The sequence below is a fragment of the Dermacentor andersoni genome, chromosome 4, assembly GCF_023375885.2.
Source record: "Dermacentor andersoni chromosome 4, qqDerAnde1_hic_scaffold, whole genome shotgun sequence".
Lineage (NCBI taxonomy): Eukaryota > Metazoa > Arthropoda > Arachnida > Ixodida > Ixodidae > Dermacentor > Dermacentor andersoni.
In genome coordinates this window covers 16,232,927-16,257,080 of record NC_092817.1, presented here as the reverse complement: position 1 = coordinate 16,257,080, position 24,154 = coordinate 16,232,927, and the positions used below count along the sequence as shown (strand labels likewise).

The window sequence follows — 24,154 nt, the reverse complement described above, 5'->3', positions numbered from 1 at the left end:
TGTTCCAAGGATGACATTAGCGTGAACGCGCTTTCATCAACATTACCTTAACAATCAACCTCACTAAAACGCATGCTTCCCTCAGCGCCGTATGTTACATGCAGATTTGCACCGAGGAGAAAAGACGAAAAATCCTTGACGTGCGCATGCCACGCACCATGAATAAGGGACGCGTTGAAAACATACTGGCTTGTCCTCAGTTCTCCGAAGGCTTTGACTGTCCCTGTGACGGAGCCTGCTCCATTTTAACGAAGGCGCCACCCTTTTCGATCCTAATTAGGTACACTGCTGCACAAAACCATATTTCAAACATGCGTATAACACGAGGTTGAATTTAATGTGTTCATCATCATCGCCGGAATCAGCCTAATCAAGCGCACCGGTTCTGGTCAGCGTCAACGGAGCTAAGGCTGCCAGTTTTCCAGTTTGCCAGTCTTGTCGCTCCACCTAAGTTTTTGCCGCCCTGGGTTGCGCTTGGCAGTCGAAAGGTGGTTAATGCAGAGTTATGGAAATGAGAATTACAAATAGAACGTTGATATCAGGGCATCATTGTGGAATATGGAGCACACATGGGTCGATTAAATCCCAGTTGAAATCAAGGGATAGAACTGTGTATTGGGCAGGGTTAACATGGTTAAGAAATAATCCACTAATTCACACTGCATGCGAAACATACTTCTGTGTAATGTCATGTTTTTCGCGTCGCTTTGTGAAGGACGAAGCAAAATGACCGGATTCACTGTATTTTTATTTGTAAGGAGCTTGTAATTGGCTGTCGGGATCGACTGCTCGCTCTTCTCACATACCCTTACATTGAACAAGCGCGTTTGTGAATTCATTCCAGAGGTTTATTCGTTCTGTTAGCGAAAATCTTTTCAATGCAAAACTTGTCATAACTTGCATTGTAGCCGCGCTTGCGTTGGCATATGGAGCGAGACATCATCAGTTGAGGCAGCACTAGGGATGTCCGAGTTAGATGGCTTGCTTGCTTGCTTGCTTGCTTGCTTGCTTGCTTGCTTGCTTGATGGTTTACCATGGACTTTGCACAAGCGTTAAGAGAGCTCGGACGAGGCAGGATTTATGACGCGTGAGCTTTTACAGAGAAGCATATTCATGGCATCCACTGACTTCTTTCGTAGTTTGTTGGCAGGCTAGTTGGTTGCAAAAGATGGATGGGAAAGTGCACTTATGATCTTTTTTTTCTTTTTTTTCCTTTTTTTGTGCAGCGTACCATTCAATGTGCTTGTGGATACTTTACCATCTGTTTCACATTATTAGGTCAAATCATCTTGTCTCTTCCGAGACAAGAGCTTATCGTCGCACGCGATGCGGTTTTGGATGGCTGATATCGGAGTTCATTCCCGACGTCGTCCGGCAAAGTGTATCAGCGTTGATACACGTGTGGGCACTCTATGAAGTCGCAGCGCCAAGCAGACGAGGATCTCCGAGGCGCTTTCCTTCTTTCCGCAAGGAGAGGACATCGCGGGGTCCGCAGAGCGCGTATATCATTGCCACTCCAGTGAATAGCGGGGGTGAGGGGAAGGGCTCATACAACGCTCGCTCCACCGAGGGCATCCCCGACGCGCACATGTAAGTGCCATGGAGATTAAAAAAAAAAAAAAAACGACGGAGGAAGCCACGTGTTCGTTCGTGTGTTGCTCTAGAGCGTGAAAAAAAGAGCGAACAGGAGCAGCGGGAGCGAAGAGATGCTGGAGGATCTTCCCGGTTACCATGACGACCTGCGGAGGGTGCGAGGAGCTCGAGCCTTCCTCCTCTTTCATCTCTTTCTCTGGCGAGGGAGCCTCTTCGCCTTTCTCCTGCGCCTCCCTCCCCTGTGCTCAACGGAGGAGGGAGATCTGCTGCAGTGCGGACGCTCCCGTTTGAGTGAGCCGGCGCTGGCCGATTGCGCGGGTGCCGCCGCTGCTCTTCGAGATGAGGGAGCCCACGCGGACGGTGCTGTCTTCTTCCCGTGTGTCTGCTCAGTGGTCGTCGCCACTCTGCGCTGTTGCCAGGCTTGTTTGAAACGACCCGAAATGCGCGCGGCAGCGTCGGCTCGACGTCGTCGTGACAACGAGAAGGTGTCTTCGGAGTGCGCCTTTGACAATCGAGAAAAAGACGCGTCGCCGGCGTTTTGAAGCGAGTCGGGCCGTCGATCGCCTGTGTTGTGTGTGCGCGAGAGAGCGGAACAGACACGGAGAAAACGATGACAGGTCCTGACGGTGGCAGTGGAGGCGACGGAGGCAGCTTTGTGTATAGGCGCGCTCCAAATCGTGCGTCGATTTCTCCGGGAGAAGACGACGCTCCGTGCCCTTGAGCGCTGGCGCGCTTCGGAAGCGCCTGCTTTGTTGTGACACGCCCCCGCGCCGCGCTGTTTGTTGTTTGCTGTTGCGTGCGGTGCGGCCTCCTCCTGTTTGGCTTTCTCGTCCTGTTGCCGGCGGAAGTCGTTTGCTGGGTGCTTCGTCGGAAGTTAGCTCGACGCGCATCAACTGCCGGAACGACGCTGAGCTTCGCTTGTTTCGTTCCTTTACCACCGTTGTCGTCGACGAGTGGCTTTCCGTTGTGTCTGAGTATTTATCACATATCTGTCCAACGGATGGTTACGTTAGTCTTGATACTTAATGATGTGCGTGTCACTGAATTATGCTGCATACGATTTAAGTAAGAGGTGGGCATGTGTCGCCTGTTCATATCGTCGAAGTGCGTGTTTGTGATGGGCCGGTAGTTTTCCAACAAAGCTGTACTTCGCGACAGACCGTCTACGGGAACCAAAAATTATGCAGTCTCAAGCTCTCAGCGCTGACAGAGAGAACCGCCAACATGTCTAGTTGCTTGGCCTTTACCGCAGTGTTTCCCACGTTAGCGGTCTCTAAGCGTTTCTAGCTTTATACCTCTATACCTCGCATCCACCGCATTTCGTACAGTCGACAGCTTCTATTTTTTAAGCTTGGAATGATATCGTGACTAATATCCTGCACAGTTGTCAACGTTGTATAACTAACCACCACCATCGACGGACCCTAAACCGGCGTATAATCCAGTCTTCTTGAGCGCTGTTCGGCTAATATATGTCAGTCCATAATATGCACTACACACGCTCTCCCTCTCTGGATCTGGTCCTGGATGCTTTCTCTCGCTGTTCTTGGTCGTGCTTGTCAATGATCCCGTCCCAATTCTGTTCCATCGTGAGTCATTTTGCACAGTCTGGTCACTTGTATACGGGTAATATTTTAAGCGAAGTTGATCCTGACATGACCGACTCCTGACTTTCGGTCTCTCTCGCTTTCTTCATCGCGTCCCGGTCGTTGGAGCGTATACAGGCCGCAGATCTCCCGTTTTCTCCCGCGGGCGTTCCGGAGAGGAAGGTAGTCCTGGAGCAGCGCTCCATGTCGGCGGCTGCCGCGGCAGCGCCCTCGGTGGGCCGGCGCCGCCTGTCGGCCCAGCAACGGCGCGCCGAATCCGAACCCGCCACCTGGGCCAAGGGTTCTCACTGTTCGCGCCAGAGCCTGCCGTCGTGCATGGTACCAGCGCCCACGGGACGCCGTCCTTCGGCTGGCTTCACCTGGTTCACCGGCCGCTTCGGAAAGCGCGCCCAGAGTGACCCCTGGATCTCGGACCGTATTCGCCGATACTTCCTTACCCGAACCTTCAACGTCGGCCCCGGCAACGCACTCCTGTTGAGCTTGGTACGAGCATCTCTCATAAGGGAAAGTTTGCTACGCGCAAACGCCAATTTCCCTATCGAAACGCGCGTGTAAAAGTCGCACTGGCACATAGCTTCAAAGTTGTTGAAGCTTTACCACACACTGCTCACGTGCAAAAGCATGGTGCTAGTATTAAGGCAGAGAAACATTTATGAGATACTTTAATTCAGTACTGAAGTCTGTCTCTAAATGCGGAACCTTTAACTTGACACTGAAGTCTTTCTCCAAATGCGGAACTGGCGTATCTTGACGTCATGGCAGGGAGTACAATTTGCTGTTGTCGTGTGGCAATCTGGGTGGTTATGGTGACGTCACCCACATAAAATAAAGAAGACTGCTGTATGCGATTCTTTGGCTGCGCTCGCATATATCTAGCCGCAGCGATCGCAGCGACAAAGGTTGCAAGTGTATCATGACGTCACGATGACGTATACGTGCACCCACTGGGTACCGAACGTAGAAAAAGTATTAGAGTAAATTATTTAAGTCTATCTGACCGTTTGCCGGTATATTTTTCTAGAATCTATAGATGACTTGAACCATCATTTAACGCAAGAGAGAGAGAGAGAGAGAGAAAAGGACAAAGTCGAGAATGTCGTGTCGGTAGTCCTCTAAAAGCAAGAACTCCTGTCTTTAGACAACTACCCAACCGACTTGAATTAAGTTTTTATCATATAAAAAATAAGATTAATTCTGCTGACTGTTAAAAGCAGAATCCGCATTTTGGGTCCCATATGTTGTGCAAAAGTTGTAGAAAACCAATTAATTAACACAATGTTTGCAACTAGATAACACGTGGCAACAAAAACTGATATCTCACTTCTGTAAACTCTGCACCTTCTAAAGATTCCAATGATGACGAATATGATTGATTAGAGTTTAGAGCTTACGGGATATCGCTACATCGTGTACGTGAGTATTGCAACAGTCTTATCCATAAATTAGTGCTGTACTTCAGGGCGGTCTACTCTTTGGTCGGCCTTTAATTAGTGATATTGGCAGTATCGTGGTATTTTTATGGTTTGCGGCGAGTTCTGACATTTTTTTTTTTTGTAAACGAGAAGGCTACTCCAAGCCAGTCGGTAGATTTTAACTTTCTCCTCTCACTGCAGCAGACATCATCAAAAACGCATCAGTGGAAGCCCAGCAAAACGCTTTCTCAGTTTCCATGTATTAATATGGTGGATCCGGAGGTGCAACTTTCTCTTCACGTCATCTTTCAACGAAGGGAAGTTTTCTTTTCTTTTTTTTTTTTGCATGTACAGGATAACAAGTGAAGGATCTAGTGGAAATATATGCCGTAATAATTCGCATATAGTACGAGCTCACTCGCATTTGCAAGCAGGGGCGGATGCAAGTTAGCTTACAGAAGAACAAAGGGGGATGGGCTTTGGTAGAAGGGGAAAGGGCAGCATCCCCTTCATATCCGCCAGTGTTTGCAATAAGATTATACAATCCATATTATGTGGCAAAATTATTTAGGGTCGTGATGTTTGGTCATATATGACTTCAGCGCCAAGCAATAACTTTTGTGTGTGGTATAGTGTAACCGAAATTAATTTTGGTTTTCTCCTCTCCGCATTCCCAAAATTTCCCCGTGTATATAATATGCGGATCGTGTAATATGCAACATTTTGCTGTGTATTGTGTAAGTTCACTTTTCGTGTGCCGCACTGCGGGTTATCAATTGGACGATCCAAACATTTATCTGTGTATTGAAACAGAAAGAAACAAAAAAGCATCGAGCACTGAAAAATGAGCCACATATTTCGTGAGAGGTGAAATACACATATACAGTTATCAGATAAAGAACTGGGCGAGTTGGTTTTAATGCATAATTGCAAATGTGGCGAGAAACAGGATGATGGAGAGGATGAAACACACAAATGCGCTCTGCGTCCGGTGTTGTCCTTGTCTTTCTTATTTTCCTGTCTTTTTTACGGGAAATGTCGTTAAAAACGTTCTGAGGGTGTCGCTTATTGAAACCGATGGAACGAAAACATGTTCATTCAATAATTCATTCATTCATTCATTCATTCATTCATTCATTCATTCATTCATTCATTCCTCAAGGATCCCAGAGGGACCTCACATGAGGGGTGGGCCAAAATTAAAAAAAGAAAAATAGAAAAGGCAGTGCTTCTCAGTTAACATGTGACTCTCTATGGCTGTTATAAACTGGGTTTAGTCCGTTAACATGGCCATGTTGGCGGGAAGGTCGTTCCAGTCTTGTAACATGTGTAGAGAAAAAAAACAAAAAACAAAGCCGTCTAGGAGGTCTTCGTACAGGTGCGTTCGTGATACACACGGCGTTAAGATGGCAGTGGCGAGATGTCCGGTGGGTTGGTCTGATGAACGCATTGCCTGGTGGCAAGGGGTAGAAAAAATTTATGGGAAAGAGACAAACGTGAAATTTTACAACAAGAGGCAAGGGAGGAAGGCCAATCTTATATACTGATGTTTTTCGAGTAATTAGAGATAGTGAATCTGGAGGCACGGCTCTGGATGGATTCAAACATATTTGTAGGCTTAGCTTCATGACGTCAGAAATAGCATAGCATACTCAACTTTAGGTCTTACAACTGTTTTATAAGCAATTATTTTTGTGGTGGCAGGTGCCATGGCGAGGTTACGACGAAGATAACCCAAGGCTCGATTAGCAGAAGTAGTAATGTTGATAACATGTTGTGACCATGTTAGATCACAGGAAATTTGAATACCTAAGTATTTAATGATGTCAGTAGCGGCTATAGGTTAATTATATAGTGTGTAAATGGAGGGTCATTGCGTCGGTGAAAAGACATTTCGAAAGTCTTGTTAATATTGATGGAGATTAGCTAGTTGGCACACCAGTCTTGTGTTTTGATAAGATCCCTCTACAAAACGGTAGAGTGCGACGGGTTAGCTACGGGGTAGTATGGAACACAGTCGTCAGCAAAAAGGTCGTTAATACACATCGAAAAGAGGAGGGCGCCTTGTACAGTACCTTGGGGAATGCCAGAGTGTACACGAGGGAGGAAAAACCTGCAATAGTTTGCAACAACAAACTGCCGGCGATCAGTTAAAAGCTCACGAATCCAGTTGAACACAGTAAGATATAAGTTAAGGCATGGTAGATTGAGTAATAAGTGACGGTGAGGAACATTATCGAATGCTTTTTCAAAATCTAGAAACAGAGCATCAACGGGAGTGTTATGATGAAGTTGCGAGTGAATTTCATGAAGGAAGATAGCAAGTTAGGTTTCACAACAATTACCAGGACGAAATACATGCTGATTGCTATGAAAAAAGTTGTTAGAAGAGAGGAAACGTGCTACTTCAGAATACAACACATGCTCCATTATATTGCAGCACACACTGGTGACCAATGTGGGGCGATAATTGTTTGGTGATGACCAGTTACCTTTCCTGGATACAGGAACGACGTTCCCAATCCGCCAATCTGCTGGAACTGATCCTGTATTGAGTGATTGCTCAAACACGAGTGATAAAATAAAACTTGTTTCTTGCTTGGTGTTACTGAGTAATTTAGCATTTATACCGTCAGTTTCAACCGATGACGAATTTTTTACTTTATCAATGACGTTAGCAATACCAATTGGGCAAAAATTGATATGGCTCATGAGGGGATGCGCAGAGGACGGGGGAATGAAGGAAGGTTCTCAGAGGATTCGCGGGTGAAGACAGAGCAAAACGTAGTATCTAGAATATTAGCGATTACGTCTTTAGGTATAGTGTAGCCATTACTAACGCATAATGAAATGCCGTTTGGGTGGTAAGGTTTAATAGTTTTCCAGAAACATTTGGGATTGTGCGTAGCGTAGATGACAGAGTGTTATTGTAAAAATGATGTTTGGCTATTGTAATTGATGCGATGTACTTATTTGTGACAGTGTAAAAAAAAAATATGGGTTTTACGTGCCAAGACTACGATTTGATTATGAGGCACACCGTAGTAGGAGACTCCGAAAATTCGGACCACCTGGGGTGCTTTAACGTGCTCCTAAATCGAAGTTCATGGGTGTTCTCGCATTTCGCCCCCATCGAAATGCGGCCGTCATGGACGGGATTCGATCCCGCGACCTCGTGCTTAGCAGTCCAACACCATAGCCACTAAGCAGCCATGGCGGATTGCAGCAATGCAGTACTTCGTCCATGCAGAGTTAGAATTGGAACGCTTAGCAGATCTAAATAGTCTCTTCTTCCTCATGTTTAGTCGTTGTAAGTTATCATTAAACCATGGGGACTGTGCTCGCTCATTAACTGTAATATTCGGAACATATTTTGCTCTGAGTAGCAATCTCTTTTTGAACAGCATCCAGTTGGTTTCAATGCAGCTTGAGTCAAGATTAACAGCGATATCTTCGCAAAAAGCGGTTAATTCTTCAGTCATGGCAGCGTAGTCGCCTTTGTCAAACAATGTCAGTATTTTCCTGGTTTTCTTGCTATTGAGTATTACACTAGATACGGTATCGCTTATCACAGAGCGATCACATAGTGGAGGAGAAGAGTTAGATAGGAGACGATATTGGCCTGTGTTGTTAAAGTTAAGTCAATAATGTTGGAAGAATCAGTTGTAAAGCGCGTTGCTTCGCTGATAAGTTAGGATGGGCCAAATGTAGGACATATGCTCGGAAATTCACCATCGGTGTTATTTCTTGAGTGCGGCTGCAGGGTTATAGTCCACTCTGTTGACGCAAAGTTAAAATAACCAAAAAGAACGATAGGAGCATAAGCTTCTTTCTTTTTTTTTATGGGGCCGCATTTCGATGGGGGCGAAATGCGAAAACACCCGTGTGCTTAGATTTAGGTGCACATTAAAGAACCCCAGGTGGTCGAAATTTCCGGAGTCCTCCACTACGGCGTGCCTCATAATCAGAAAGTGGTTTTGGCACGTAAAACCCCATAATTTTTTTTTATGGGGTGCATACGCTCATGAAATAGCAGGTTAAAAGAGCTGTCATTGTTTGGGGGCCGATAACATACTCCGACGACGGTGCGCGGGAAAGATGCATTACAGCACACTATAAGATTTCCCTGTTAGACGATATGTTTAGTACTAGAGTACGGTGCATGGACCGGCTGGTGGCGATAAGAACACTGCAGTCACGTGCGCTGTCAGGTTTGTCTTTACGAAATGCACCGAAGTTAGTAAATGACGGTAGAAAATTAAATTATGGGGTTTTACGTGCCAAAACCACTTTCTGATTATGAGGCACGCCGTAGTGGAGGACTCCGGAAATTTCGACCACCTGGGGTTCTTTAACGTGCACCTAAATCTAAGCACACGGGTGTTTTCGCATTTCGCCCCCGTCGAAATGCGGCCGCCGTGGCCGGGATTCGATCCCGCGACCTCGTGCTCAGCAGCCCAACACCATAGCCACTGAGCAACCACGGCGGGTGATTAAATGACGGTAGTATGTCGGAATCGAGGATAAACAAATTTAAGCCATGTTTTTGTCAGAAACACTGCGTCATTAGATGAAGAGAAAATGAGGCTGCAAAGCAGGTCACGTTTAGGTATTAAGCTACGGGTATTAGTTTGCAGGAAAGACAAAGGCGAGCGACCAAGTTTAATCAGTTCACGCTGTAGGTTTATCTGGCGCTAGCTTTTACGCTGAACGACCTTCTGGGCCGGGTGGTCGTAGGCGTACTTTTTTGTTGTTGCAGATTATGACATCATCGCTTGTATCTTTGTAACCGTTCTACACGCGCATCTTACTCTGGTGTTATTGTGTAGAGGAAGGGAGCCACTGCAGCAGAACTGATAGTTGGGCGAGTTGGTACGAATTCATAGTAAAATATTTAGCGCGCACAATTGACAAGGACACAGTGAAGGGGGACACACGAGCGCTTACTCACAACTATTTTATTTCCGGAAAGATACAGAACATATATACCCCAGCTATCAGCGCTGAGCATGTGCAACAAGAGTGGTCAGTAAAACAGCAACAGATTGAAAACAGATTAAGAAGGTTCATCCAGTATTTAAAAAAGCAAATTCATTTTCAGTGATTACAACCAATGCCTGGCTTATGCGTTTTTTCGCGCACTTTTTGATATGAAATGCTTCTGTGATTTCACGTGTTAGTTTTTTTTTATCTGAAAACAAAATGTCTGTGTTAAAAAATACCGGATCACAGTGACATAGATTACAGTGGTTCGACAAGTGCGAACGGTTCTCGTTGCCCTATGACACCGATGCGCTTCGAGAGCTTGTACGTAGTGTCGTGCGTGAGGAGCTTGATCGACTACAGGAAATGCGATTTCAAACGACCGTAACATCCCTCACAGATATCGTCCGCGAAGAAATCCGCCAGGCGGCACAGCCATTCGTGCAAACCAGACCTGAAGCCACCCTCGTACTGACTTATGCGCAAGCAGTGAGGCTACCTGCGCAGCCCGGGAACCATCGTAACCCGCCTTCTTCTGAAGAACCGCCGTGCCACCTCCAGGGCCGAGCTTCACGTACAAATATGTACGGGTCCACGAGCCCCCGAATCAATACGCGAAAGTCAGACGTGTGGCGCACACCTGACTATCAGCCACTCTGCTTCCACTGTGGCGAAGCGGGCCACTTGTACCGTGCCTGCTACTACCGAAGAATAGGACTCCAGGGCTATCACCCTGGCGCTCGTCGCCCACGTAAGGGTGAGCGCCCGAGAGAAATCCAGCAATATCTGGCCAATATCTTCGTCGCCGTACGCGCAGTTCCCCCCGTTTGAACAGTCCCTGCCAACGACCCGATCTCCGTCTCCACAGAGGCGCCAGTCACGATCACCACCTCCTCGACGATCGGCGTCACCTAGTCGCTACACTACGTTCTCCGCTTCCGTGGGCAACCGGCCCACGAGCCCAAGTCGGGGAAACTAAGAACAGCGATCTCCGGGGGTGGGGCCGCTGTCCAACGCACTTCGATAGATCCTCCGCGGCGACACCCCGACGACGGCGTCGACGACGACGACCATAACGACGACGACAACGACGACTGCGTACCTTCGACACCTTCCTTCGAAAACCGTGAACCTGTTTCAGCAGACAAACTCGTTTCTGTAGATAACCACCCGGTAACCGCTCTTGTCGATACTGGTGCCGATTATTCTGTCATGAGTGGACAACTGGTTACTGCACTTCGCAAGGTGACAACACCGTGGCCAGGACCTAAGCTCCGTACAGCCGTATGTTCTCATGTCATGTTCATGTTCTCACGCCGATCGGCAAATGCACTGCAAGGGTACAAATTTGTGACGTCACATTTGTCAGTTTATTTATTATACTGGCAGAGTGCTCTAGGCAGGTCATACTCGGCATGGACTTTCTTCGGGAGTACGGCGCAATCATAAACCTTCGCGAGTTGCTTGTCACTTTTTCCAGCGAACACGCAACTCATTCAAACGACTACCACCCACAGTCCACGGTGTTACGCGTTTCGGGTGACTGTGCTACTTTACCACCCCGGAGTACTGCGTTGATCACCGTAGAAGCAGACGATGATCCTCCCCATCTCGGAATCGCTGAAGGCAATCTGTCAGTCTTGTTGTCTCGACAGGTTTGCGTAGCCCGCGGCATCTTGCAGCTGTCGTCACGGACTGCTCAGATTTTAGTGAACAATTTCAGTCGTGAATACCAGCACTTCGCCCCACGAACTGCCATCGCCTATTTGGAGCCAGTCAGTGACTTTCCCGCTTGTTTAACTGTAGGACACAATGATGGAGATTCTAACTGTGAGGTACCAGCCAACAGCAATATTGATGTGAATTCTAGATTATCAGGCGAACAACAGGCTAGCATTCGAAGCCTTTTACAGTCTTTTGCGGACTGTTTCGCTTCAACATCGAAGGTCAACCAAATGCCTATTGCGAAACACAGAATTATTACAAATCCCAATGAAAGACCCGTGCGCCAACGTGCCTACCGTGTTTCTCGTAAAGAGCAAGACGCCATCCGAAATCAAGTCCTACAAATGCTTACCGACGATATCATACAGCCCTCCACCAGTCCATGGGCGTCGCCTGTGGTTCTGGTGAAAAAGAAAGACGGCACACTGCGTTTTTGCGTTGACTATCGCAAGCTTAACAACGTTACGAAGAAGGACGTTTATCCCCTTCCCCGCATCGACGACTCTTTGGACCGCCTTCGACATGCTCGATACTTCTCGTCGATGGACCTTCGCAGCGGCTACTGGCAAATAGAGGTTGATGAGCGTGACCGTGAGAAAACCGCATTTATTACGCCTGACGGACTTTACGAATTCAAGGTCCTTCCTTTCGGATTGTGCTCTGCGCCTGCTACTTTCAGCGCATGATGGACACAGTTCTATCAGGTAGGTCTCAAGTGGCAGTCATACCTTGTCTATTTAGATGATGTCGTTGTGTTTTCAGAAACTTTTGAGCAGCACCTCCAGCGCTTACAAGCAGTTCTTGACGCAATTCGTACTGCTGGCCTGTCTTTAAAGCCTGAAAAATGCCATTTCGGGTATGACGAACTCAAATTTTTGGCCATGTCGTCAGCTACGAGGGCATTCGACCAGACCCCGACAAAACCATTGCTGTTGCTTCGTTTCCAACACCTTCGAACAAACACGAACTCCGCCGTTTTCTAGGGCTTTGCGCATATTATCGACGCTTCGTGGCAAACTTTTCACGGATAGCCGAACCCTTGCAGCGGCTGACTAAGGATAATGTTCCGTTTGTCTGGAAGCAGGACCAACAAGAGGTGAACTCCAGAAACGTCTGCGCACGCCTTCTGTTCTAGGACACTTTGACGAAGACAGTGACACCGAGTTGCACACGGATGCCAGCAACGTTGGCCTTGGTGCCGTCCTCGTACAGTGGCAAGATGAAGCCGAACGCGTCATTGCGTACGCAAGCCGCACTTTGTCTCCGAATCAACTTATGGAGCCCCTCTACTACCCTTACAGATGTGCTAGTTGCGGGCTCTGTTCTTTACGTAATTATGCAGCCAATCAACAAACCGTACCGACATATCCTCACTGCTAAACAATGTATGCCATCAAGCGCATAATACCTTCATTAAAACAAAGCTTTCTATTTCTTGTTTTCCTGGTGTTTGGTGCGTCTGCTTGGTTGGTTTCTTGCAGAGTAAACTGGGCCGATCCCGGCGACGGTGTGGCGATCCCGGCGGTCGCATGTGGAAGTCTCCGTGTCTTGCCGCCTTGTTTGGCAGACAGGTGGTAATCGCTATGCTGCGTAACACTGTGCAGAATATGATCGGTTGCATAGTATTTAATGAAAAGCTCCCTGAAAGTTTCGCCTCCCATAAATTCCATTATGTGCGTTGGGTCTGCACGCTTAAATTTTTTTTTAAACTCTCACCGGGCGTCTGTGATCTTTATGCGTATATAAACAAAAGCATGGAGGCTCTCCTTATGCAGAAACGGTTGTTTCGGCTAATCGAACTTACCGTGCATGAGCTAATGCCTGTACCTATCTGTCTGATCCATTCGTAGTGCGGCAGTTCTTAGTATACTTCCTCAGGCATCCCTCGTTTCTGGGCAGAGCCACAACAGATAGTGAACGTCCACTGTAGAAGTTGGAGCAGAACACTTTTGACAGCTCACGGGGTCTTCAGGTGTTGGACGTTATGGCCCAGGTGACGGAAAGTGCAAGGGCATCCCCAGCCCGTAGTCTCTAAGGAGAGACTTCCTCCTCCACCCGAGAAAGATTACAGGGAAAGGAGCAAGCACACGGGGAGCGGTTAAGACGCGTGCGTCCCGACAGATAAGCGATTTTCGGGCCAAGAGCGGGTGTTCTAAGGATCTCAGCAATTGAAAGAACGGACTATATTAAACGAATGCAAGATACTAGCTCCCTTGTTCACCAGCGGCCCTGAAAAAAAAACAAGGAAGAATGAAAAGGAAAGGTGCGGTTAGCTGTACAGGCAGTGGTGCACTTCAGGAGGAAAAACAGCAGGGAAGAATGGGACAAGGGTATAACAAAACAAGGGAGCTTTCCTTGATTCCCACGATTATTATTATTATTATTATTATTATTATTATTATTATTATTATTATTATTATTATTATTATTATTATCTGAACTTCCTGTTTGAAACTAATGGTGGTAAATGCCACCATGATCGTTATTCTTGCTTTTCGACCGCGCAAATTAATTGCTGGTGTACTCTCATGCACTAATTTAAAATCAAATTTTCGCTTCTTTCGTCGGATCGCAAAATACAGAGCAATGAAGATGGAAAGGAAGAAAACTAAGATTATATTTTATATATATTTTCTGGAATTTTCCAAATGAATAGACGCACTACAACTATATCTAAGCATTTTATTATCACGCTGTCATCTTTGTTTTCTATTTTATTCATTGATGGAAGCAACGTGGTTCCCTCCTGTCCCAGACTTCAGCGATGTCTCTATCGCTGAAGAGCCAGTTATCGGGCTTCCTGAAGCTCTTGCAGCGCAGGGCGAGGGAACCCGGGTCTCCGAGCAAACAGAAGACGCACAATTCCCTAGAGCTGCGGAAGACGTCTCCCCCTTGGCAGTATGGGCCGGCAGCGCTTTGTTTTGGCTTGCGGCACTAATATTCTTAGCTTGAGGCTTGTCTACCGGCGCCTTTTTTTTTCTTATTTCTTTCTTTCTTTTCAATCAAGGAAGAAAACCAGTTTCTGTCACTGTGACAGCAGTTCTTGTATTTTTGAACTTATTGCTGTTGTCGCGACAAAAGCTATTGTCGTGCGGCAGCAGAAATTTTCGCAGTGCTAGCTTACGCCCATGAAAAATCGTTTGTTTCGTAGCGACAGCAATCTTGTCGTAAGTTCGCCGTTTCATCGGGACGCCAAAGCTGCCAGTTTTGTCGTGATGGCAGCAAAGAAAATTTTATCATCCAGATGGGCATCAGGCTTGCCCCTTTAATTTTTGTTGTATATAAGACGTCGTCTCTTTCTATATTTAATTGGATGCATGCTGCCCGGGAACTTTCTTGCTTTATTTTGTCTTTATCATTTCTTCTTATTTTTATTTTTCCTTTCTGTCTGGCGGCGTGCTTGTCATTTCGCGATTTTTTTCCATATGCAGCGGGGGAATGTCGGAAGCACACAGCGAGCTTTGACGCACAGTACGGACCAAACTTGGAAGAGCGAACTGGTCATTCAAGTGAAATTAACTTCCGCAGTTTGTATGCTCCTGCTGTTCATATTGTGGCCAGGATGAGGGACACCAAAGACAAGCTCTAGATCACTTTAGTCTGGTAAAGCGTTATTTCAAAACTCTATTTTCGTTAACTTGGCGGTAATAGGTTGATTATTAGAAGAGAGAATAAAGGCCAAAGACCATTTCTTTAATTTTGCGCCGAGACCCAAGCGTCGGTACGCGAGTGTGAGGTAACGGATTTCAAAATTTTGTATTTCGGTCATTGTGGCTTCGTAAATGTTCTTCGAAATTGTCTTCAAAAAAAGCCTTTGGCTCTTTTAGAATGCAGTGTAATGAATCTTTGCAGATAGGAATTAGAACTGGCCCAAACAGACGCCATTAAAATCCATGATGTTACGGCGAGATGGTGCGGAAGCTTCAAGGCAGTGTCGCCACCTGTCTCTCGTTTCTGCGCCATTTATAACTTACCATGCCCCAGCCTTCTTATTATTTATGCCTTGTGGCAAACCCTACCGAAAGGAAAAAAAATAAAAAGAAACCCTCTTCTCACTCACAATAAGAGTGGCTTTTTGGGTATTGTAGAACAGTGTTTTACTGATAAGCTCAGGTTATGTATCTGATTTTGTGTCCCTTTACGCATTTCGTTGCCATCTGGAAATGAGATTTTCATTTCCTGTCATTAATGTCATATGTGAGCTGCAATCAGCGCTCGAACGCTAATTAGGCGTTGCCAATTCTGTCATGCGTCTGCAAAGCGACGGTAATCCGTCTGTTGCAGACGTGTCGGGTAGAACGCATGTAGGAATCTTTCTCTCTCTTTCTTCCTTCTTTTTTTTTTTGGCTGAACGCTTTCCAAAACGTTGAGCACTAGATGCGATAGGCAATCGGCCACGCACTTTATTTATTTATTTATTTATTTATTTATTTATTTATTTATTTATTTATTTATTTATTTGTACATACTGCAGCCAAACATTTGGCTATAGCAGGAGTAGAAAAAGAACAATGAATTTCACAGATACATTGCAACTATTAAATAGCAGTAAGAAATTAATCTAAAGGGCATTCGCGTACATTCCCGGGCAAAGCATTCCAGCACTGAATGGTACGAGGGAAAAACTGCACAAAAACAAGTCTGAACGAGAACTATACGGGGCAGTATTTAGAGCATTATATTCACGAGTATTTGAGGGGGCTGAAAATGGAATATAATCCTGAAAAGAACAACGTGATTAATTCACATAGTTGTGCAAGAACTTCAAGAAATCAACGTGGCGACGTTTCGGGAGTGCGATTAAGTTAAGGTTAGAAAGGTTGGAAGAGGGTAAAAAATATGTCAATATGACGACAGATAAACCTAACACCTTTTTTCTGTACTGTTTCTAACAATTTGACGTGTTTTTTATGATGGGGATTCCATGTGATAGAGGCGTACTTCAATATTGGACGTATTAGGGTTACTTATATAGGTTAACAGTCTCGTGTGTTTTGGTGCGGATCGGAGCAGGCGCTGCCAAAAACCGAGGCGTCGAAGAGCCTTTTTGCATGTTAGTTCAATGTGCGAAGACCGAGACATATCGTGCGAAAAAGGAACTACCTAATAATTATATTGGTTAACTCTGTTTGAGATTTGGTTGTTAAAGAAGTATGTAAAATGGGATATAGGACGACGCCGTGAAAATGATAAAAGGACGGTTTTGCTGAACTTGATGGTCATGTGCCAGTGTTTGCACCAGTTGCAAAACCTTTCGAAACAAGTGTTAAGAGCGACAGGATCGGATTACCATTTGATGACTCGGCATATGACACAATCATCGGCATATACGCGGATTTTTGAGGAAATAATAGAAGGGAGGTCATTCATATAACGTAAGAACAGGAGAGGGCCGAGCGCGGAGCCTTGTCGTACACCTGAGGTTACACCTGCTGTCGGGAATTTGCAAAAGTTAAAAAGTGCATATGGTGACCGTTGGGAGAGAAAGCTAGATAACCAGTTTGCAATATCAGAGTTACTTAAAATACTTTGAGAGAGAGAGAAAATAATGCAGAGAAACGCAGGGAGGTTAACCAGAGGTAGTTCCGGTTGGCTACCCTGCGCAGGAGGAAGGGTTTAGGGGGATAAAAAGAGAAACAGAGTGGAAGTTTATGTAAGAGTTTGGTGTGAACTATTGTATCAAAAGCTTTTTGAAAAATGAATAAATAAAGCGTCAATTTGGTCACCGACATCGAGAGACTGACTGACCTATGTCGTGGGCGAATTCTACGAGCTGTGAGACGGTGCTGAGGCCTTTTCTAAAACCATGTTGAGAAGCAGACAGGATGCTGTTAGACTCAAAAAACCCGGCTATATGTTTATAGACGATATACTCCAGTAACTTGCAACATTGCGACGTTAATGAAATTGGTCTATAATTTGTTAAAGTGTGATGAAATTAAAGAAATAAATTCGGGATTCTTACTTAGTAGGCTTCTTGCATTAACATTTAAAAAGTTTAGGTTATTGCATGGACAACGTGGCCGTCACCGAGCACTCGTAGTGATGCTACGCGACAAACCATTCCATCTGCGAGATGCTTCGACAAGGGAATTAGTATCGTTATCCCAGTTGTACCGGACATTATTGATAAAAGCATGGTCAAATCTTAAGCGGAGAGATTTTGGTCAAATCTTAGAGATTTTCGCCGGAGGGTGTTATGCGGTAGAGTACGCCTCGTGTCGCTAACTATTTCGTGGTGGTGCAGTTTTTTTCATCACGAACACTGCAGCGAAGCCCGACTGCGTTGTTTCGAATTTCTGTAATTTGATGGGAGAACGAAATTTCATGGCAAGTCTTTACCGCAGTGCATGGTGGCGCAGGCAACGTGACAGCCTGACATCACACTTCGCGGGGAAGCTGAGTTGCAAAAATTAGTTTTACGATGTACCGTTCATATTGCATATTCTAAGGCGCATAGCCTTCTGTTTTTTGCCCGTTTTGTGTGGTTTTCATGGTCGGACTTTCACTGCCGATGCAAAGGACATGCGCCCTGGCGCAACCGACCCTACCGTGCTTGAAATGTTGGCGTTACGGGCACAGCATCAAAGGCTGCAAGTCAGTTGCTCGATGCCGACATTGCGGAGGAAATCATGACAGCACAGACTGTAAATCTCAGGAAGAGAAATGTTGTCTGTGTAATGAAGCTCACGGCTGCAGACTATTCCATTTGTTCTGCGAAAGAACGAGAATTAAGAATACTCGAAGTGGTGGAACGCAGGCGATGCTCACGTAGGGAAGCTGTGGCTGAGGTTCAAGGAAGAGCCCAGGGCTATGCAGGCGTAACAGCTCCTGATACTGTGGCGTAGATGTTTCTGTATCCAAGGCCATGGCAGACGCAGTAGAGAAAGCTACGGAAAAGGCTGTGGAACGTCTTGCGACAACTATTTTTGAGTCCTTGGCACAAATGCTGTCTAGTCAGCTGGCACAGTTCATTAGTGCTGCCTCTAACCAGAGTCATGCATCACTAGTTACTGATATTCTAAATCTAGGTCAAAAGCAAATGTCGTCACCCAATCCGTTAGCTGATTCTCCTTGTGCAAGACCTTCTACTCATGTACAGCAGATGAAACCACAACCACTAACGGACGATTATGAAGAGTTCCAGAATGTAGAAATGGAACTTAAGATTCTGAAACGCACCAGATCTTCTCCCCTCAAAATTTCCCCTAAGTCGAAAGCTAAAAAATATGTAGAAGAGAACCTCTCAAGCACGACTTTTAGAAAGAGAGTATTTTGGATCAGGCAGTTTCCGCTGCCGTTCTATCTTCAATATAGGCTCTCTAAAGATATTACAGTGGAATTGCCGTTCTATTATTTGTGCTACTACAAATTTATCATATACTTTTCAATTTTCCCCAGAAATAATTGTCTTACAAGAAACCTGGCTTTCTAATGGTCAAAAATGTTTCCTAAAGAATTACCGATTATTTTGTTTGGATCGACCTGCCAGAGCTGGTGGCGTTGCTTGCCCGATTTCAATTAAGTTTAGTCACAGAGCCACAATTTCGTATTTGTGTATGTCTGCTGAATGCGAAATCTTAGCATTAGACATAATACTCCCAGGCTGCTCCCATTTTACCTTAGTTAATTTGTATTTCCCAGCAGGAGTACAGGATATTCTATCTCTAGACAGCGCATAAGCTTCCTGCAGAAAAGCCATAGTACTCGCTGGTGACTTTAATTCTCGCCATGTGTCTTGGGGTTTTAAAACTGATGTAGGTAGAAAACATCTGTGGGATTCGACTCTTAATAATAATCTATCCTGTTTAAATTCAGAAGTTGCTACGTTTGTTTGCGGCCAGTCTCGATAGACCATAGATCTGACTTCTTGCAGCTCGTCTCTAACTGTATCCTCGTGGAATATTATAGACTGCGCTACAAATTATTTTTGAGATTGATTCCCCTGTGATTTCTTTCAGAAGAAAAATGCCACATTTGTAAATTACTCTAAACTTCAAAAGGATTTGAAGTCTACAATGATTTCCCGTACGGATACGCAAGAGAGTATTAGGCCTATGAGCCTCTATGCAGTTTTAAAACGTTCCTTGAAGAATGCAACTTGCAACTAATTTAACCTCCGGCACAGCTAAACCTTTCAGACCACGGCGGAATTAAGAATGCACGCGCGCTCACCGAAAACGAAAATCTGCCTGGAAGAAACTTCTTTGTAATTAATGTACAAACAATTGGAGGAATTACCAATTTATTGCTGCATCTTTCAAGCGTACGATAGCTAACGCCAAAGGTGAGTATGATATGAATAAATTCATTTATCTGTTTAAATCCAAAAACAAGAAATCCATATTTAGATTTTTATGCTATCGAAAAGTGGTTTCTATTCCAGCAAATAATAACTCTTTTGTCCTTTCGCCGCGTGAATCGTCCGAATGATTGAAAAATATTGTAAAGGGACTAGAAAACAAATTCACTTCAATAGTTCCACCGTACCTATTGGAACCATTACCGCTAGATGAATTTAGGGAAGTCACATTACAAGAACTTGCGGATGTTGTTCACTCTGCCTTCTTCAGTGCAAGGTCCAGATGGAGTTACCATATCTGTGATAAAAATTCTGCATGAATTATCCCCGCAAGAAATTTTGAATTTGGTAAATTACTCTGTAAAACGTGCCTGGATACCTTCAGCATGGAAAATTGCTAAAGTGATTACGAGATTTAAAAAGAAACAGGGAGGTGGGTATAATTTAGATATTAGACCAATTTCTCTCACATCCAACTTGTTTAAACTAATAGAAAGAATGCTGAATGAACGAATTACAACCTACATTTCTGAAAAATCACTACTTAGCCCCAGTCAAATCGGCTTTAGATCTGGGGGCTCCATATGGTGTGCGCACGTAAACTTAAAGAGTCGCATACACTAGCTCGTCGCTGAAGAGAATATTCAGCATTAGTGACCCTAGATCTAGCTAAAGCTTATGATTCTGCGTAGCATGGTGTACTGATAAAGCAATTAGAGAATTACAGGTTTCCGAAATACATCACGGCATGGGTTTCAGAATCCTTAAGTGAAAAAGAATTCTACTGTTTTCAATGCGGCTGTTCATCGTCTAGGTATAAGCAGAAATGCGGGCTACCACGAGGGTCAGTGTTACCTCCCGTTTTATTTAATATATTTTTAAGCTCCATCGCTTTGCTCCAGGACATTCGGGTATACGTTTGTGCCGATGACATCGCTTTTTTTTTTTGCATCGAATTATGATGTACATTTACTTTATCAGTCGTTGCAAAATTACTTATGCACTCTTGAAACTTGGATGGAGAGCATACATATGTCTCTGAACGTCACTAAAAGTGCACTTCTTCACTTTACTTTAGATGTTTCCGTTACATTTCACTCATGTATCGCCAAGAGTTCATTCCCCAGGTGGATTAACTTAAATACCTGGGATCACGTATGATGGCACTATGATGGCACTCGTATGGGGCACTAAACTGGAAAAGCCACATTGAAGAAGTCACGTCTAAGGCAACTCGTGCAGTGAGATGATTGCGTGAGATCAGTAATCGACGATATGGGTTGCGAAGACATACATTAATTATAATATATAAGATGTATGTCTGACCCATCATGGAATTTTGGTGTCTTGTTTTCCGGCAGCCCAGCTTATAAAATGCGGCCTCTGGTTTTATTAGAAAGGGAAGCTCAGCGATTGTGCCTTGGACTCCCTAAGTTTGTTGCAAACACCGTTCTGTATATGGTAGCGCGCATGCCATGCTTGAAAAGTAGCTTCAGGATCCTCACAGTCCAAACGTGCCTAAAAATGTATGATTCTCCTAAAAGAAAATCAATGTGTTTTCATTAATGAACCTAGTTAATTTTTTATAATCATGGGCCGCGACTACGCACAACTCAGATTGTATTTGCACAGGCACAGCTAAAACCATTGAATGTACAAATTCAACGTATTGAACCAACAGGTCAATCCGAGATAAGTCTCCAGATAGTATTTGACGACATTTTCCCCTCAAATGCTAAACTAATTCCATACTAATATTTCAATGACCAATTACTAGATTACCTTTCTCAGCTGGAAACAAGCAATATAATAGCCACTGATGATTCACTGTCTGAAGAGAAGGCTGGCGTAAGCATTTTCTCTCCTGCTCTTTGTTGGTCCTTTTCTATACGCCTTCCAGATTACACGCCTATTTTCATAACAGGATTATTGGCTATTGTTCTAGTACTGCGCGAACTTCCCTCTAATCAATGGTCAGCTGTCGTAGTTACAGATTCTGTATGCGTATGTGCGTCACTTTCCACAGCAACCAATGCAGCTATCTTAAGTATGTTATAAAATTTAGTTCCTACAACTCTGCAAAAAATTAATTTGCTGTGGGTTTCTGGCCACCGTGGTTTATACTTAACTGAAGTGGCAGATGTATTAGCCGGAACGTCTTTAAATGGTCCTTTGATTCCTGTTTTACGGGATACAGCTTACATCCCTGCATCGAGATACAGAAAATTTTGTTTGCAAAATGATGTAAGTAAATTATCGCTGATACTATCTCCAGACTTTAAGCGTATCGGTTTTTGCTGGAATAAACAGTGGTGTCCTTCTCGGTAATTGGAAGTTACATACACCATAAGTACGCTGTCGCATCCCGCAATTGAATTTTTATTTACTTAGAGCTTGTCTGACGATGTCCCTTTTATGCCACAATTGTAAGGAAGCTGAAATAATAGACCGCTACTTTTTATCATGTAGACGATTGTCACACTAGAGAAAGATATTACTCGAAGCTCCACTCTGCAAAATTGCATTAGGGTTAAGTATACTAGTATTACTATAATTTGGGTCCTCGACACTAGGCTATAATCACAGAAACGTTTGTTCCGCAGTATTTGATTATTTAGCTGAAACAAAACGATTGCCCTGCTAATTATTGTATCTTTATTCTAGATATCAAATCTGCATTCATGTATCCTAAATTGGTTTATCTAAGTTCCTTAGTAACATTAATTTCTCCTTGATTGTACCCTCTCTTAACATTCACCTTTAAGTTAGTCTGACTGCTCGTTCGCATATAGTCTAGTTATTGCGTCATCTCCATTTTTGTATTTCTTTTATTTCGCGTTTATCGTCTTCAAATAGGAATTTCCTTTAGCTACCTCCTGCCGCCCGATTCCTGGGTGCGAGCCATGAGAGGATCATCATCATCATCATCATCATCATCATCATCATCATCATCATCTAATACCCCCTTAAGGCTGAGGCTACCAGTCCTCAGCGAAGTGAAGCGAACAGTGCTTACATTCATTGAAACCACCCACGCAACACGCAGAACAGCATACGTTTCAATCCCCGGCTGAGAGGATGCAACGTAACGTCGAAGAGAGACGTCGTCGGCGCGAGTCTCCCTCCGCTATGCGAGCGAGCGAAGCCGCAGCTGAGCGCCGAAAACGAGCCGAAGAAGCCGAGCGGCGAAAGCAGCAGCGCAGCGACCCCAGACAGCGCATTACCAAGTGGGCAGCATGGCTTTCGCCTTCACGTGTTACAGGAGTGCAACATGCTGCCGAACTTTTATTTATTCGAAAGGCTGAGTAACAAAAATTACGAAGTTTAGGTCACTAAAAACGTACTTTGACAAAGGTGTCATGTTTCTTTTAGTAGTTTTCGAGAAGAAAGGGGGTTAACCGAGTGGCCCGATTTTATTAATCATATCATGAGAAGCCATCAAAGCCACCAAGGACAGAATAAGGGCAATTACATGCACCTACTATTTGAATTAAAGAAATGATAAATTTATGGCAATGAAAGCGGATGAAAAAACAACTTGCCGCAGGTGGGGAACGATCTTACGTGTTCGCATTACGCTTGCGACGCTCTTAGTAATTTGTAACTTAGTCATTAGTAATTTATTGGTAATTAAATTAAAATTTAGTAATTTATTCTTAGCAATATTGTGTGATCTGCATATTTGTCTACTATATCTGGCATTTGTCTACTATATATCCTTTCTTTCTTTCTTTCTTTCTTTCTTTCTTTCTTTCTTTCTTTCTTTCTTTCTTTCTTTCTTTCTTCCTTTCTTTCGTGATAAATTTCGGCATGTTTTGCGAAAACGCGACATTCACTGTTTTCTTTATTTCTTGTTGATCGAGCCCCACCACGCGGTGGTGACAGAATTCATTATTTTTCTCGAAAGACGCCGTCAGCTATATTGACAACGCGTTATTTCGTAAACGGGGACCTTGACGCGCAGAATACGCGCATCTAAGCCTCTTTCTGCATTCGTATGAAACGCCTGCACATGCGACGATCGCGAACGTCTGTTCACAGATGTGTCAAGTAGACCGCGCACTTATATAAAAACGGCGAGTCGGAGGAGTTGCCATGTGACGATATTGAAAAATGTGCGGACGACAGTGACCAAAGAGAGTGAGAGAGAGATGGAGAACAAAAAATTGGATACTGGTTTGCGCTTACAGAGTGAACTGCGGGCCATAGTCACACGCGTAAAATATTGATACTGTATAAAACATTACGTAACTGCAAGACAGATTCCCGCAGTCAGGTCAACGTGTTTTGCTGCTTTGGTTCGATTTACTGTTGTGTCAGCTGGCTTCAAATGGGCTTGCAAAAGACATGGCGAGGTATTTCCGTGCTAGCCTCCGCATTGCGCAGAACTAAAGAGAATATATATATATATATATATATACATATAATCCTGCCGACCATTCTTGAAATCCCGTTTGCCTCCTCACGCGTTAACGTTGGAATAATTTCTGTGTTATTTCGTTGTTTGCTTGGCTATTAGTAGCGTCTCACGC

At 44.5% G+C, this 24,154-nt stretch overlaps 2 protein-coding genes across 2 annotated transcripts in view; both read left to right on the top strand.

The window, feature by feature from the left end:
• LOC126535780 (rho guanine nucleotide exchange factor 17-like) overlaps positions 1-24,154 on the top strand; it is a 241,754-nt gene that overhangs the window by 141,776 nt on the left and 75,824 nt on the right. The window lies entirely within an intron of this gene.
• On the top strand, positions 378-7,272 carry LOC140217306 (uncharacterized). Its single transcript, XM_072287766.1, has 2 exons — positions 378-3,683; positions 7,053-7,272. Exons 1-2 carry the CDS (start codon positions 3,384-3,386, stop codon positions 7,080-7,082), a joined length of 330 nt encoding a protein of 109 aa, XP_072143867.1. The 5' UTR covers positions 378-3,383; the 3' UTR covers positions 7,083-7,272.